The sequence below is a fragment of the Narcine bancroftii genome, chromosome 9 (genome assembly GCF_036971445.1).
Source record: "Narcine bancroftii isolate sNarBan1 chromosome 9, sNarBan1.hap1, whole genome shotgun sequence".
Taxonomy (NCBI): Eukaryota; Metazoa; Chordata; class Chondrichthyes; order Torpediniformes; family Narcinidae; genus Narcine; species Narcine bancroftii.
In genome coordinates this window covers 3,967,631-3,984,544 of record NC_091477.1, presented here as the reverse complement: position 1 = coordinate 3,984,544, position 16,914 = coordinate 3,967,631, and the positions used below count along the sequence as shown (strand labels likewise).

At 42.5% G+C, this 16,914-nt stretch overlaps 1 protein-coding gene across 1 annotated transcript in view; it reads left to right on the top strand.

The window, feature by feature from the left end:
• Positions 1-283: 283 nt before the first annotated feature.
• apbb3 (amyloid beta (A4) precursor protein-binding, family B, member 3) overlaps positions 284-16,914 on the top strand; it is a 35,235-nt gene continuing 18,604 nt past the window's right edge. The window contains exons 1-6 of the mRNA XM_069898993.1: positions 284-422; positions 1,219-1,418; positions 2,543-2,634; positions 4,535-4,592; positions 12,837-12,983; positions 15,428-15,555. Coding sequence (XP_069755094.1) covers positions 284-422; positions 1,219-1,418; positions 2,543-2,634; positions 4,535-4,592; positions 12,837-12,983; positions 15,428-15,555 — 764 coding nt within the window. The remainder of the gene's footprint in view (positions 423-1,218; positions 1,419-2,542; positions 2,635-4,534; positions 4,593-12,836; positions 12,984-15,427; positions 15,556-16,914) is intronic.

The window sequence follows — 16,914 nt, the reverse complement described above, 5'->3', positions numbered from 1 at the left end:
TTTAAAATTAATTTAAATTAAATATGTGCACCAACAATTTTATGCTGCACTTACACAGGGACCTGAGATGCACCAAGTACAATAGTGTAAGATAAATTAGCACAACATGCCAGGACAGGAGGAGAATAGATAAATTAGAATTCACAGATTCAGTAGGTGCAAGAAATAAGTGAGATTTCAGGAGTGCACGGAACTCATTTGACTGCAGATTCCAGTGCTGGCAGTCTTCGTGAGTGGCTGTGGACTAGGCTTCACTTATTTGTCTCCTTCCCATGGTGGTGGCATGGTTAGCGCCCACTGTTACGGCGCCCGCTACTCGGGATCAAATCCGGCTCTGCCTGTGAGGAGCTTGTACGTCCTCCCCGTTTCTGCCTGGGTTTCCTCCCACCCTTCGAAACCGACCGGGGCTCCTAGGCTGTGTCGTGGGTGTAACTGGGCAGCACGGACTTGTGGGTTGAAAGAGTCTGTTGCCCTGCTGTACGTCTAAATTCCCCGATCAAAAATCCTTCCATCTGCCAGCTTTCCTTTTGGGCATCCTCCAACCGGTTGGTGCTGACGTCGACTTCTCTCTTTCCAGGAGCCCCCTGCCTGTCTTTCCCATTGTCTCTTCTCCTCTAATTCTGTCTCCTCTCTTCCCTTTCCCCTCTGCCTCTGTTCCCCGCAGCTCAGCATTCACAGAACCGCCACCTCCCCTGATCAAATCCCTCCTTTCCCCTCCAGTCCTCCTCTCCATGTCTGTTGGCCTGTGCTCCACCCCCTGCCCATTCTTTCCTCCTCCCCAACCTTTTAATTTTGGTGCCTGCCTGCATTTTATTCGTACCCTGAAGAAGGGCTCAAGCCCAAAGCATATCTTTACCTCCTGTGGACGCTGCGAGACCGGCCGAGTTCCTCCAGCATTTACTGTGTGTTTTTACAACAATTGCAACTGCAGATTCTTGTGTCTCACAGGCTTCCAATGGTTCTCAACCGTTTCTTCAACATTCATTTACCACCTGAATTAACCCCTTACTAACCACAGAGCACCAATGGCATAGATAATCTGTGGTTAGTAAGGGATTACTTAAGGTGACTGGAAACCATTGGATTAGCCCATTCCCCTCCCATCAAGTATTTCTCCCAAACTCCTACCCTGAACCTACTTCCACCAATTTTTTTTGGGGTGGGGCATTCCTGGCTGCGTCCCTCAGTCACCCTTTTCTTCCCTTGCTGTGCCTCTAGACAACCTGTGGAATGACCAGTCGATGGAGTCGGACCCACACTTGCCACCAGGATGGAGGACCATCCGCGATACGAGTGGGACGTACTACTGGCATGTGCCAACGGGTACCACCCAGTGGCAGCATCCGGCCTGCAGCTTAGATCCTGGCCTGGGCTCCAATAAACTTCCGCCAGTGGCACTGCCTTTGCTGGAGCACAAGGTGAGGGGGCAAGGTGTGCTGCCAGGATCTCCCTGGGAACAAGGGAGCCTTCTGTAGAGGGTATGCGAATTGGGGAGTGTTGGTCATCCTATTGTCGTCTGTACCGAAATACAGTCAGAAGCTTTGTTTTGCAAGCTATCCAGGTAAGTCAAATCATGCAACAGGTAAAGCAGTAACTAGAAATTAATGGATACAGATGAATTAATATAACAACAGTGGAGTGAAACACAACTCTCTGCAAATGCTGTGATTGTAGTAAAAACGCAACCGGTAGAAACATTTCACTTGTGTATTCCCAGTGTCATCCTCCACATCCAGTACTCCCACTGTGGTCTCCCCTGCACTGGACAGGCCGGGCGCACCTCAGCTCCGACCGCCGCAACAGCGCGGATCGCCCAGTGGCTACCCTTTTCAATTCCCCGTCCCATTCCCTTACCGGCGCGTCTGTCCGTGGTCTCGTGCCCTGCCAGACTGAGACCATCTGCAAGTTGTACAGACAATACATCATCTTCAGTCTGGTCACCCTCCAGCCGGTTGGCATTAACATAGACTTCTCCACTTTGCGTTAGCCCCTCCTCCATCTATCTCCCTGTCTCCTTTCCTCTAGCGCACGTGGTCTCTCTCTCCCTCCCTCCCATTTTACTTCTGTCTCCTTTTTCAGAGCTGAACCCTGCTCTAATCAACCCTCATCTGTCCCCTTATCATCCAATTACACCTTTTGTCTGTTGGTTTGTACTCCTCCCCCCCCCCCCACAATGGCAAGCTGTGGGTGCTCTGTGATTAGAAAGGGATTACTGAAGTGGTAGGTCAGTGGGGCAAAAGGTTGAGAACCACTGATTTTAGGAGAGATTTAAAAGGGACATGAGGGTCAATCATTTTGCTCAGAGGGTGGTCCGCATCTGGAACAGGCTGCCACAGGAAGTGGGTACAATTTTGGCCTTCAAGAGGCATTTGGATCTACTGGATGGGAAGGGTTTAGATTACAGACCAAGTGTAGGCAAATGGGACCACCCCAGCATGTCCATTGGTTGGCATGGATGAGTTGGGCCGAAGGTCCTGTTCTGGGCTGCGTAACTGGGGCTGCTTGTTCCCCACCCTGACCTCTACTTTGTGCTCTCCCATAGGCTAAAGCCTCGGGCCCTGCTGCAGTTTGTCGAGGCTCTAGAGGTGGGATTTTCGAGAGCAATATGCCGGCTTCTTCGTCCATAAACCTCAGGTGAGGCCGCCCTCCTCCCGTCCCAGTTCTGGTCTGAGTCAGTGGCACGTTAAATCAATCAGTGTGTGTCCTGTAACTCTGCCTAACATCTGGGGAAGCCACAGAGATAAGGGGTTTCAGTACCAGATGTCGACGTAAACATATTGTACAATATACAGTGCAAAAAACTTTTACTTGTTTCAACAGCGTAGGTACAAAAACAACTAAAGAACAATTTATAGCTACATTAGTGGTTCTCAACCTTCTTCTTTCCACTCACATTCCCTCTTCTATCGGTGCTCTGTGATTATTAAGGATTGCTTAAGGTGGGATGTGGGTGGGAAGAAAAAGGTTGAGAACCACTGAACTAGGCAAAAAAAGGTTAGGCACAGACTAGAAGGGCCGAATGGGTTTCTGTGTTGTAATGTTCTTTGGTCCATTTTCCCCACTCAGCCCCACTGCCCGGCCTTCTCCCCATAACCTTTGATGCCCTGGCTAATCAAGAACCTTTCAATCTCTGCCTTAAATAGATCCAATGACCCAGCCTCCATGACTACCCATGGCAACAAGCTCCACAGATTCACCTCCCTCTGGCTGAAGACATACCTCTGCCTGTCTCTTCTCAGCGGACACCCTTCAATCCAATACTTGATTGAACTAAAAAGGGACAATAAATACAAATGAATAGATAATAAATGTTCAGAGTGCATTAAAAAGTGATGTTGCCACCGTGCAGACAGTCCTGTTTGTGCTGTGGGAACGGTTCCTGATCAGAGTAACAAGGGGTGGTTCAAGAGCCTGATGGCTGTTGGAAAGAATCTGTTCTTGAACGAGGAGATGCAGGTTGTCAGGCTTCTGTACCTTCTGCCCAAAGGGAGCAGTGAGTAGAGGTTGTGACCAGGTTGATGGGGCCCGTAATGATAATTGGCTGCCTCCTTAAGGAAGCCTCACATTGATGTCTGCCTTGGGCAGGAGGTCGAAACCTGTGAAGGGACCTGGCTGTGTCTGCTACCTTTTGAGCACTCAAATTTCCAAAACAGGCTGCGATGCAACCAGTCACTAGACTTTCCACACCGAACCTGCAGAGGTTCGATCGATTATTCGACGACCTGCCGAATCTCCTCTGTCATCTTAGAAAGTAGAGGTACTGGGAGCACTCAATACAGTCCAGGGAAATAGAAGAGGTGTATGTGGAGGGACTGCATGTGTCTGTAGATGGTGTGAACGAAAGAATTGTATTATTTATTGTCACACATACTGATGTACAGTGGAAAGCCTTGTTTTGCATACTACCCAGGTAAGTCAACTCATGCAGCAGGCAGGGCAATAACAACAAATGCATAAATTAACGATTAAAAAAAAACAAACATTTAAATTTGGAAATACAGCACGGTAACAGGCCCTTTTGGTCCACGAGCCCGTGTCACCCAAATACACGCAATTAACCTTCAACCCCAGTACGTTCTGAATGGTGGGAGGAAACCAGGGCCCCCTGGATAAATCCACACAGAAATGAGGAGAATGCACAGGCAGTGTGAGATTCGAACCCAAGTCCTGATCGCTGGCAATTTAACAGCATTTTGCTAACCATCCCTGGGTCGTTGTTTAAAGAGGGCTCGTAAACTCAGTGAGGATCCCTACAACCCTGCACACATCTTCCAGCTACTCCCATCGGAGAAGAGATGCAGGAGAATCAGGGTCAGATCCACCAGACTGAGAAACGGCTTCCCACAGGCAGTGAGAATGCTAAACAACTGCTAAAACAACTCTCCATCACTCTACTATTTATTAATAGTATTTATTTTAAATTTGTGTAGACATGTAATATATTTGTCTGTATGTGTGTTGTCTGCACTGTGGACCATAGAATGCTGTTTTGTCAGCTTGTACTGGTATTGACAGATGCTGTCCTGTTTTACAGAGATGAGCTCCCTTGGCATGATGGCGGTTTCGAACTCCGAAGGAACACTGACTCAAAGGTATAGCCTCTTTCTGTCACGTTTGCTTGCCTGGGAAATGCTGTAACAACCCTCCATCCAGTGACTGACTTGGTACAGCGGGTAGCATTTTGTCCAAAGAAACTTATTAAAACTCCCTCGCTCCCTTCTCCCCAACCCAATGGTTTTTGGATGCATTGCAGTAGTTTTTATGGTTGTCGTCAGAAAGGATAGGAGCTGAATTCCAGATTCCAGAATTGCATCTGTGCCGTGGTGGGATTTGAACTTGGACTGCTCATCCACATCTCTGAAGTAGACTTTATCCTAATCTTAACATGGATTATTTATTAAAAAACCCAAAACAAACACAACTAAAACCCCCTCTACCCTCCCCTACCCCAACAATAACAATAATACACCCCACTCCTCCCATCTTTACCCCGTGTAACCCACCTAACCCCTAATAAGAAAAGAAAGGAAGAAAAAAAAGGAGAAAACCAAAACACAAATTAATACATCGTGAGATGGGAAAACCCCACTACAGCCAGATCACAATCTTCAAATTTTCCAATTAAAATAATCCAAATATGGTCTCCAAATCTTCTTAAAAATATATTTATCCCTCAAATTATACGTTATCTTCTCCAGTGGGAAACAAGACCTTAATTGCAAATGCCATCTCTGTTAACTGGGTTCTACCTGATCTTTCCATGAACTTGCGATACATTTCCTCACTGCTGCTAATGCCAGTCTCAAAAAATCTATTTGAAACTTATCCAATTTATATGCCAAACAAAACCCACTTATATCACCAATTAAAAAAACATTTTGGGTCTAAAGAAAATTTTATTTTCACTATATTCTGTAAACAATCCTTAACCCGAGACCAAAAAGGCTTAACCTTTTTACAAGACCATACTGAATGTAAAAACATAACTTTCTGATCATTACATCAAAAACACAAATCAGAAAGAATCAAATTATATCTTTTTAAATGCTCCAGAGTTAAATATAATTGATGTATAAAATTATAAGTTACAAGCCTATACCGAACATTAATAATTTTTGTCATACTATCATTACAAATAGTTTTCCAATGATTTCTATCCAAATCAACTCCCAAATCTTTCTCCCATTTAAGTCCTGATTTATGCCAATCAATTTTAGACATTTTCTGTTGCAATAATTTATATATTTCAGAAATAAAACCTTTCTTCCCTCCATCACGAACCAAAATTTCAAATTTCGACTCTTTAGGCAAAAACAAATTCTTTCCAAAAAAATCACTTAATATTGATTTAATTTGATAATAGCAAAAAAGAGTCTGAATTGCTATTTGAAATCTTTCCTTCATTCTTTCAAATGAAAGAAACCGACAATTCATAGCAATTATTTATCATCTTAATCCATTTCTGATCCCAAATCTTAAGAAGGTAATTATATTTATTTTGATAGAGGAGTATATCTAGATATTTTACTTTGAGTACCAATTTCTTTATTTATCCTGTCCCAAATATCCATCAAATGAGATAAAATTGGCACCTTATAAGAATTAATAATTTAACATTCCATTTATAAACAAATTGATCTCTTATATTTTCACCAATTCTATTTAATTCTATATCTACCCAAGTCAAAGGACTATCCAAATCAAACATTCTATTAATAAATTTTAAATGAGTGGCCTTAAATAATTTTAAAAATTTGGAAGTTGTAATCCCCCTAATTCATATTTACACATTAACTTATGAATAGAAACTCATGCCAATTTATCCTTCCATAAAATTTCCAAACTACTGTATTCAAATCTTTAAAAAGCTTTTTCGGAATATTACAAGAAATAGTTTTTAAAAAATAATTAGGTCTAGGAAATATATTCATTTTTATACAATTCACTCTACCAACTAAAGTTATTAGTAAATCTTTCCATTTATTTAAATCATCTTTAATTACAGAAAATAATGGCAAATAATTTAGAGCATATAAATGAAATATATGTCTATCTATTTTAATACCTAAATATTTAATTTGATCAGTCTATTTAAAACATACTACTCCTTTACAGAATAATCAGCTTCAGACAAAGGCATAACTTCACTTTTATTCCAATTCACTTTATACCCCGATGATTCTTCATATTGTATTAACTTTTCCTGTAATGCTTTCAACGACTCCTGTGATTCCGTTAAATAAATCAATACATCATTCGCAAATAAACTAATCTTAAATTCATCCATTCCTGTTTTAATACCTTTTATATCCCTTTCCTGCCTTATTAATTGTGCTAAAAGTTCAATCACCAATGCAAATAATGCTGGTGACAGGGCAACCCTGTCTAGTAGATCTCTCTAAATTAAAAGATTCAGATAAAAGCTCATTTGTCATAACTCTAGCTTTTGGTTGTTTATACATTGCCTTCATACATTATACAATCCAATTTATAAACATTGGACCAAACCAAAATTTTTCCAATCTTGAAATTTAAAAAATCACCATTCCACCCTACCAAATGCCTTTTTGGCATCCAATTATAAGACCATTGGTAATTTGAATTTCTCTCGTAAAATATTAATTAAACTAATTAATTTAATTACATTATCAGCAGAATATCTTCCCTTAATAAAACCTGCTTGATCAATATGAATCAACAGATAAATATTGCGCTAATCTATTAGCCAAAATATTAGTCAAAAGCTTATAATCAACATTTAATAATGAAATTGGCCTATAAGACCCAAGATTCAAAGGGTCCTTATTCTTTTTTAAGAATTACTGTTGTAATAGCCTGTGAAAAAGATTCTGGTACAGATTGTGTATCTCTAACTTGCTGTAAAACTTCACAAACAATGGAAACAACAATTTTTGAATTTTCTTATAAAATTCCACAGTAAAATCATCCTCTCCTGGAGATTTACCATTTGGCATTGAATTGAGAACTAACATAATCTCTTTAAAATCTATTGGCTTCTCCAATTGTTCCTTAATCCAATCATTCAATATAGGTAAATGCAACTTATTTTAAAAACCAACTCTTTTACTTTGATCTTGCTGCACTTCAAAAGTATAATTTTTTTTAGTAAAATTCCTTAAACTGTTCATTAATATCTTGGGGTTTATAAGAAATTTTTGAATTTTTTCCAACTCCCTTTATCATTCCAAATGTTTACTCAGATTTCATTTGCCATGCCAAAACTTTATATGCCATTTCCCCAAACTCATAATATTTTTTTTCACATCTTTGCAATAAATGTTCAACTCTATAAGTTTGTAATGTATTATATTTCAGTTTCTTCGAATCTAATTGTATTTTTTTCTCTTTATCAAATGGATTCCTCTGTAACTCTTTTTCTGAAATATTTATATCTTTCTCTAACTTTAACTAAATATTGCTTTTTAAGTTGAACTGTAAAACTAATAATATGACTTCTTAAAAATGCTTTTAAAGCATCCCATACTACAAACTTACTATTCACAGAATTTCTATTTATATCTAAAAACTGTTGTATTTGTTTATTAATATATTTACAAAATTCTCAATTTTTCAATAATAAAGAATTAAACCTCCAACATATATAGAAACCATCTTTTCCATTACTGCATATGTCAATAAGACCAATGAATGGTCTGACAAAATTCTAAACTTACATTCAGTCAATACTACATTATCCAATAACTGAGCGAACAATAAAAAAAAATCAATTCTAGGATCAATTAGCGTCGTACTGAGCCGAATAAAACGAATAATCTCTCTCTTTCGGGTTTAATTTCCTCCATTAAGTTATATTCCTTCATCAAAAATAATAATTTTTTTAGCCATCTTAGTTCTATGCAGCACTTCACCAGATTTATCAACTAAAAGATCCAAACAACAATTAAAATCACCACCTATGATAATTTGATCATGAGAAAACATCTAATCATCCACATTAGTTGCATAGATATTCACCAAAGTCCAAAATTCAGAATAATTTTTACAATTAACTAACAAAACTCTCCCTATTGACTCATATAATGATTCCAAAATAAATGGCAAATTTTTATGAACTAAAATTTCCACCCCTCGAGCTTTAAAGTTAAAAGAAGAATAGAAAACTTGACCTACCCAATCTCTTTTTAACTTTTGTTGTTCAATTTCAGTTAAATAAGTTTCTAGCAAAAATGCAATATCAACTTTTAATTTCTAATACAAGTTAACACTCTCTTATGTTTAATTGGATTATTGAGCCCATTCACATTAAATGTAGCAAATCTTTAATTGGCCATCTAATTTCATAAAGATCTCAGTCTGTGTAGCAGGGTTTTCATCCACATAAAAATTATTAATCCAAATCTCCTCTTCGAATAAAAGAAAAAGAAAAAAACCCAAAAACATACTCAAAACAATATCTTTTAAAAAACCCTCTGCCCTCCCCCTTTAAGTACTTAAAGTACTACTCCCCTTACAACACGGGGAACGGCCAAACCACTAAGGGAGCGATGGTGTCAGTTGAGCTACAATGAGTTTCTGCATCTCTCCCGAACAGAAATGACAAAGAAAATATATAAACCATAACTTAAGGTTTGATGAGCTTCTTTTAAATCTCTATTCACTTGTTCATCATCAATCAAGATCTCTTCAGAATCACTTGATTCTTTTTTTTGTATCTCTTTCAATCGATCTTTCTGTACTTTCTTCCTTTTCTCTTTCTGAACACCGTTACCATTCTTATTAGCAACTCCTTTCGATTTTTGCACTTGAAAAGACGAAGACTGACCCTTTCTAAAGATCAGGCAAAGAATTAGCAAAAATCAATGCATCCCCAACATCCTCAAAAAACTGAGATTTATATTCCCCATTAAAAAAACCTTTTAAAACAGCAGGGAATCTAAAAGCAAATTTATAACCCTTCTGTCAGAGGATTGTTTTTGCCGAATTAAATTCTTTATGTCTTTTAATAATATTTTGACTAAGATCTGCATTTTTTTTTAAAAACTCTTCTGTTCTGAACAATCAATGGACCTCCATGCTGCCCTGCATTTTGAACTGCCAATCTTAGAATTAATTCTCTATCCTGATACCATAAGCACCTGTCCAAGACAGATTGAGGTGGTTGACCAGGCAGAAGTTTCTCTCTAAGTGCTCTATGGGCTCTATCCAGTTCCAATCCATTTGGAAATAATTCTGCTCCTAAGGATCAGGTGCCAATTTTTGAAAAATTTAACTGGTCCAGAGCCTTCAAAATCTTCTGGTAAACCCACTATCTTCACATTATTCCGCCTGCTTTGATTCTCCAATGAATCAATTTTCTTCAGTAAATCACTTTCCTCTATCCTCAACTTTTGTTGACACAGATCAATATCACAAACACAATCCTCCAACTTATGTTCCATCTTCTTAACCTTCTCTTGTACTTTATCCACAACTTTTGCATATTTTGCAACATTAGCTTTGACAGTTGAAATATCTTCCATCACATTAACAAATGTAAAGCCCAAAGAAATCTGCTGTGACATTGTTGCTCAAAATAGTCTTTACATTTAGATAAGTGCCCACCCTGAGCTGCAGCAGGTTTTCCTTGTATTTCTTCTTGTCCACTAAATTGTAATTCTTTTTCTGAACTTGATTCTTGAAACTCTTCCGCTGCTCCTGTTCCCAGTTCTTCTGCTTCCACCTCCATTACTTTTTTACTCTTTGCCCCCCCCTCCACCCCCTCCCCTCGGGTCTTAGACTCGTTGGATCAGCGAGCACCAGCCCCCCCCCGGGAGAAAAATTTTAGGGATAATGTGCATGCGCGAAGACTCTTCAGCCTCTGCAGAAGAATGTCGCCTTGCTTTGGCGCCATCTTGTCTGGGGCTCCGCAGCCCAGGCGCCGGCATTATCCTTGGAGTAGCTGGCTGTGGTCGCTGGGAGTGAGGAGGAACATTACTTGAGTCACCTGGATCCAGCTCTGAGGTAGGCCGCACCTCTTCCAAGCTCAATGATTGCTTAAAAATCGGTGTTTTCGTAATTTGAGCTCTGGTTTTTTTTCATAAGTATTTCCAGCTGTTCCTAAGATACGCTATTAAAATTTATATATTTAAAAGGGCATTTGTAAATGTTTTTTTTTACAAATCCATTGGGAGAGATGACTATCCAAGTCTCTCTCCTATGCCATCACACCATACACACTCTCTGAAATAAACTTGAAGGGGTTCTGACCTGAATTGACGAATCTTTTTCTCCGACTGACACTACTCGCCCCACAGAGTTCCTCCCGCAGATTGTCTTTTGATCCAGATTCCACCATCTGAGTTAAAGACTCCAAGCGTTTCAATCACCCCAACGATTTCCATACAGACACCTCTGTCCTTGGCCACATCCATCACCGGGGGAGGCCAATCATAAACCTGAGGAGCAGCACGTGGTATTCCTCCTGGACCACCTTAAACGCTTCAGAATGAGCATCATTACCGTTTTCTTTCTAATTGTAGTTAAGCCACCAGACATAGTGTTCCAACTGGCTGCTTCACTGTCTGGTACAGAGGTGCCAATGCACAGGACATTTTGAACTCAGCCAGCGACATCACAGGTACCAGTCTTCACTCCATCGAGGATGTCTCCAAGAGGTGATGTCTTACGAAAGGACCCCCACCACCCAGGCCACACCCTCTTCACTCTGTAACCATCGGGAAGGAGGTAGAGGATCCTGAAGACGAGCACCTAGAACAAGAACCTTCTTTCCCTCCGCCACCAGATTTCTGACTGGACAATGAACGCTCTTTTATTTTCTTGCACTATTTATTTATTTTTTAATGTAATTTTATAGCAATATTTGCACCTGTTTTTGCTGCTGCAAAACAACAAATTTTATGACATGTTTATGATGATAAATTCCAGTTCTATTTCTTGTGTTGTATCCTCAGAATCCACCTGAGGGTCTGGACAAGCCTGTCAGTTGTTCAATGGTTTAAGTTCTCAGGAAAGACGTTCAAGAGTAGCACAAAATGGTAGCAGTTGCAGCAATGTTGAGGGGAACAAGGAGGGACTCAAAAGGTCAGGCAGCATCCGTGGAGAGAGATGGTCAGTCAAACGTTCCAGGTCAGGACCAGCCATCGAGTAAAAATGGGCTATTAGTATGTTGGTGACGGGGGAGAACAGCTAGGGAGGGGGTTAAGCATTGACAGGTTGTTGGACAGCAGGTGGGAGAAGTGGAGAAACCGGGAGAGGGAAAAAAGTGGAGATGGGAAAGAAGAAATGGAAATAGTGGAACCAGATGGAGGATCAGAATTTATTGTCATGAACGTGTCATAAAATTCGTTGTTTCGCACGGCAAACATTGCTATAAATTACCCCACCTTCTCTGCTTTTTGCAAGTGTCTGTAGTTCATGGTCCGTTCAGAAATCTGGTGGCGGAGGGGAAGAAGCTGCTTCTGTACCCATGGGTGCTCATCTTCAGGCTCCTGTACCTGCTTCCTGTTGGTATTGCGGTGACATGTAATTACACCACTAGGTCACCAGGGGTCCTCCCGGTGACCTTGTCTATAAAGCAGTCCAGAGCTACAGTCTACCCTTCCAGGTTTGTCTTGCAGAGAGACAAGACCTCCTAGTGTACATATTAGTTTATTAAAGCAGTTTTATACTAGCACTGCTGGTGTGGTTATTGTCAGTACAGGTATCAGTGAGAAGAGGGCATGGCCTGGATGGTGGGGGTCCTTGAGGATAGAGGACAGGAGAAGGAGTGGGCCATTTGGACCATCGAGCCTACTCTTCTACTTAATTAGACCAGATGTTCCCAATGGGGCCATAACACATTAAGGGGGCGGAGCACAGTCTGAAATCACTTTAAAAAAAATAAAATGTTTTTACGTAGTCGGTAGGAGAAACCAACTAAACTTGAATGCTTCACAGGGAAGGGGGGCCCATAAACTTTGAGGTGAGTCCTAATGGGGTCATGGCCAAAAGAAGGTTGGGGATGTCTGAACTAGTCCATAAGATGTAGGTACAGAATGAGCTTTTTGGCCCATTGAGTCTGTTCATCCATTCAAATCATGGCTGATGTATATTTCCTATCAACCTCTTTCTCCTGCCTTCTCCCCATAATCTTGGACCCCCTTACTCATCAAGAACATCTGCTTTAAATCTACCCAATGACTTGGCCTCCACTGCTCTCTGTGGCGATGAACACAGATTAACCTCGATCTGGCTGGAGAACCACCTCCTTTGACTCAATATGCAGTCTCCTGTCTCGAGGCACTCCCTGCTGCGGTGTCTACGGAAGGCCCGTATCTCCTGTGACGGCTCTTCTCTCTGTTTCCCTCCACGTGCAGTGCTTCACCGTGAGGTCTCTGGGCTGGGTGGAGATACCGGAGGAAGACCTGACTCCAGGCAAAAGCAGCATCGCCATCAACAACTGCATCCAGCAACTAGCCTACAGTAAATCGGAAGGGAGGTGCGGGGAATCGGCCTGGGGAGAGGTGTGTTGGTCCAGGACCCCAGCATTCCCACCGGGACTGGGTTCGCACAAACTTATCCAGGGGAGCATGTGCATTTGAGGAACAATTGTCGGTTCTTAGACCATACAGGAGGATGAGGTGGGGGATCTCATAGAGACATTTCAAATGCTGAAAGGCCTGGATGAGGCCATGCGAGGGGAGTAAAAACCAGAGGGCTCAACTTCAGGATAACCATATAACCACTTAGCACAGAACAGGCCAGTTTGGCCCTACTAGTCCATGCCGTAGCAAATCCCCACCCTCCTAGTCCCACTGACCAGCACCTAGTCCATACCCCTCTAGTCCCCTCCTATCCATGTAACGATCCAGTCTTTCCTTAAATGTAACCAATGAACCAATGATCTCGCCTCGACCACGTCTGCCAGAAGCTCATTCCGCATCCCCACCACCCTCTGCGTAAAGAAATTTTCCCTCATGTTCCCCTTATAATTTTCCCCCTTCAATCTTAAACCATGTCCTCTAGTTTGAATCTCCCCCTTTCTTAATTGAAAAAGCCTATCCACATTTACTCTGTCTGTCCCTTTTAAAATCTTAAACACTATCAAGTCCCCTCTCAATCAATTTAAAACAGATTTTAAATATAAATTAAATGTAAATTTAGACATGCTTCATGGTAACAGGGCCCTTTCGGCCCACAAGCCAGTGCTGCCCAATTACATCTAATTAATCTACCCGTATGTTTTAAAGGGTGGGAGGAAACCGGAGCCCCTGGGGAAAACCAACACATTCACGGGGAGAATGTACAAACTCCTTACCGATACCAATCGATGGCCCTGTAACAGTGTGCTGCCCACGTGGACAGATTTCTTTAGCCAGAGGGCCGTGAGTCTGTGGAACATGTTGCCACAGATGGGTGTGGAAGCAAGGCCATTGGATGTATTTAAGCGTGAGATTGACAGGTATTTGATTAGTCAGGGCATCAAGGGTTACGGGGATTGAGGCTGAGTGCCTCAATCTAATGATAGAATGGTGGAGCATACTCAATGGGCCGATTAGCCTACTTCTGCTCTTATATCGTGATCTTGTAGACAGGTCCTTTGGCCCACAGAATCGGTGCCAAGCCTGATGCCAATATAGCCTCTCTAAGTTCACCCCTCAACCCCCTACATTCCAAGATTATCTCGTCCCTCCTGATAGGTCATCCTGGTAACATAAGACATAGGAGGAGAAATAGGCCATTCAGTCCTTCAAGTCTGCCCCACCATTCCATCATGAGCTGATACATTTCCCCACTCGGCCCACTGCCCGGCTTTCTCCCCATAACCTTTCATGCCCTGGCTAATCAAGAACCTCTCAATCCCTGCCTTAAATACACCCAATGACCTGGCCTCTACAACTGCCTATGGCAACAAATTCGACAGATTCACTGGCTGAAGAAATTCTTCCTCATCTCTGTTCTAAGTGGAACCCTTCAATCCTGAAGTTGTGCCCCCTTGCCCTAGATTCTCCCACCATGGGAAACAACCTTTCTGCATTTATTCTGACTACGCCTTTCAAAATGTTTCAGTGAGATCCCCCTCGTTTTCCTAAATTCCAACGAGTACAGGCCAAGAGCTGTCAAACGCTCCTCACATGATCACCCTTTCATTCCTGGAGTCATCTATTTCATAGTCTCCAGATTAATGACATCCTTCCAGCAGCTGACCCACCAGAACTGCACTCCATACCCCGAGTATGGTCTCATCAACATCTGCTACAACTGTAACACGTCCCAACACCTTCACCACCCTGTCGATCTTTGCCACTGTGCCTGTTCCCCTGGGTCTCTCCGTTAGACAACCCTCTGCAGGGCCCCTTCATTTACTGTGCAAGTCTTGTCATGGTTCACTTGCCAAAATGCAAAGTGTTATACTTTTGTGAGTTAAGTTCCATCTTCCATTTCTTGGGCCACTACACCAGTTGATTGCAGATCCTGTTGTAACATCAGATAACCTGGGCAAGAACTGTACATTGTATATGGTTCTGGTCTCCACATAATGGGTTTAGAATTTCTTTAATTCCTTCACTCTGCAGTGCACTCCCTCTCTCTCTCCCCCCCCCCCCAGTTTCCCCCTCTCTCTCTCTTGCCCTCATCTCTCCCCTCTCTCTCCAGCCTCCCCTTTCTCTTTCTTTCTCTCTCTATCCAGACCTCTATCTCTCTCCCTCCCTCCAGTGTTCTCTCGCTCTCCCTCTCTCCAGCTCTCTCTTTCTCTCTCCCATTCCCTCTCTCCAGCCTCAGCTGACTGCTCCCTCTCTTACAGGGGTCACCCCTGTCCATCTCTCCCTTTTGCACAGAGAACAGTGAGAATTTGAAATTCTCTGTCGCACTGCTCTCTCCTGGGCTCCATTCACAGAGCACAAGCTTTGAATGAGGTGGATTTTTGTTTACTGGGAGGTCTGTGAACTGTCAAACTCTGTGTCCACAGGGTCAGGACATGGTGCTGGTTCTCAGGAAGGACACCTTCAGCCTGGTGGATCCTGTTGACCACAGCCTGATCCATTCACAACCGATCATCAACATTCGTGTGTGGGGTGTTGGCTGTAACCATGGCAGGTGAGTTTACAGGCGCAGAGTCCCCCTGCTCTATCGAAGTATTCCCATGAGGACAGAACTGTTCCATATCCTTGCAGTTTGTCTCATTTTGTGTGAGGATTAAGAATTGTGCAGCATGTAAGCAGACCCTTTGGTCCAACTTGACCATACTGACCAAGTTATCTACTGAACCTAGTCCCATTTACCTATGTTCGCTCCATATCCCTCCAACCCAGCCATTCTCAATGGGCGCCATACAGCCCCCCCTGAGGGCCAGAGCATATTTAAGGGGGGGCCATGGAGTGAAATCCAAAATATTATTCATGTTTTTTATGTGGTCTGTCGTAGAAAAGTGCAACAAAACCAACAAAACTTGACTGTTTCACAGGGACAGGGCTCCTTTAACTTTGAGCAGACATCCCCTCTCTCTCCTATGCTTCTGTCTCCTCCAACTCCCCACACCCTCCCCCTATCACTTCTCAGCTTCTTACTCTTCTACCTTCCTGTCTGTTTCCTTCAGTGACCCCTAACTTGCTCCTTGAGCTCCCCTTCCTCCCTCCTCCCCCTGACTATTCCGGGGCCTGTCTGCTTTTTGTTCGTACCCTGGCGAAGGCCCCAGGCCCGAAACGATGGTCACCCTCTCCTTCCTGCATCCTGCTGAGTTTCTCCAGGACGTTTGTGTCCTGCCAAGATAGGTGTTGGAGAGAAAAGTAGAGTTAAAGCCATGCAGTACAAAAAAAAAAGTGCTGGAGAAACTCAGCAGGTCACAGGAAGCAGTGGGTGACCAATAAATCGCGCCTTTGTCAGGAATCTACTGAGTTTCTCCAGCACATTTGTGCATTGCACTGGACCCCAGCACCTGCAGATCATCTTGTTTAACTCCATTAAAACAGTGCATGGTCCGTGATGAGGTAGTTCTGAAAACAAAACGAGAGAGAATGCAGCCACATTTTGTGAGCATCCCCCGGTAGTTTCTACACTTGCATGCATGATGCTCATTTTCCCCTCTTGTACACTGCACCCCGCTCTCTTTCTCTGTCTGTAACAGTGCATCTTTATCATTGCACTACTTGATGTACTTGAGTATGTGTTGACTTGGCTGGATAGCACGCGAAGCGTTTTTCTGCATCTCAAAAGAGTAAAGCTGCCCATTGAATTTTCACTGCATTGTCTCTTTAGCTACGGCATGGAGTCCAAAACTGGACACTATGTTCTATCTGTGATCTCGTGAAGTCTCATTGAATGTCAGTCATACATCCTCAGTGTGGCACTCAAATTTTCTCTCACCAAAGGCACCTTAACTGCTGGCTTGCTGCACTGGAATGTGGCTTTCAGGGATGACGCTTCCAGCAGGAGGGGGAGGGTGTCTTCAGGACAAAG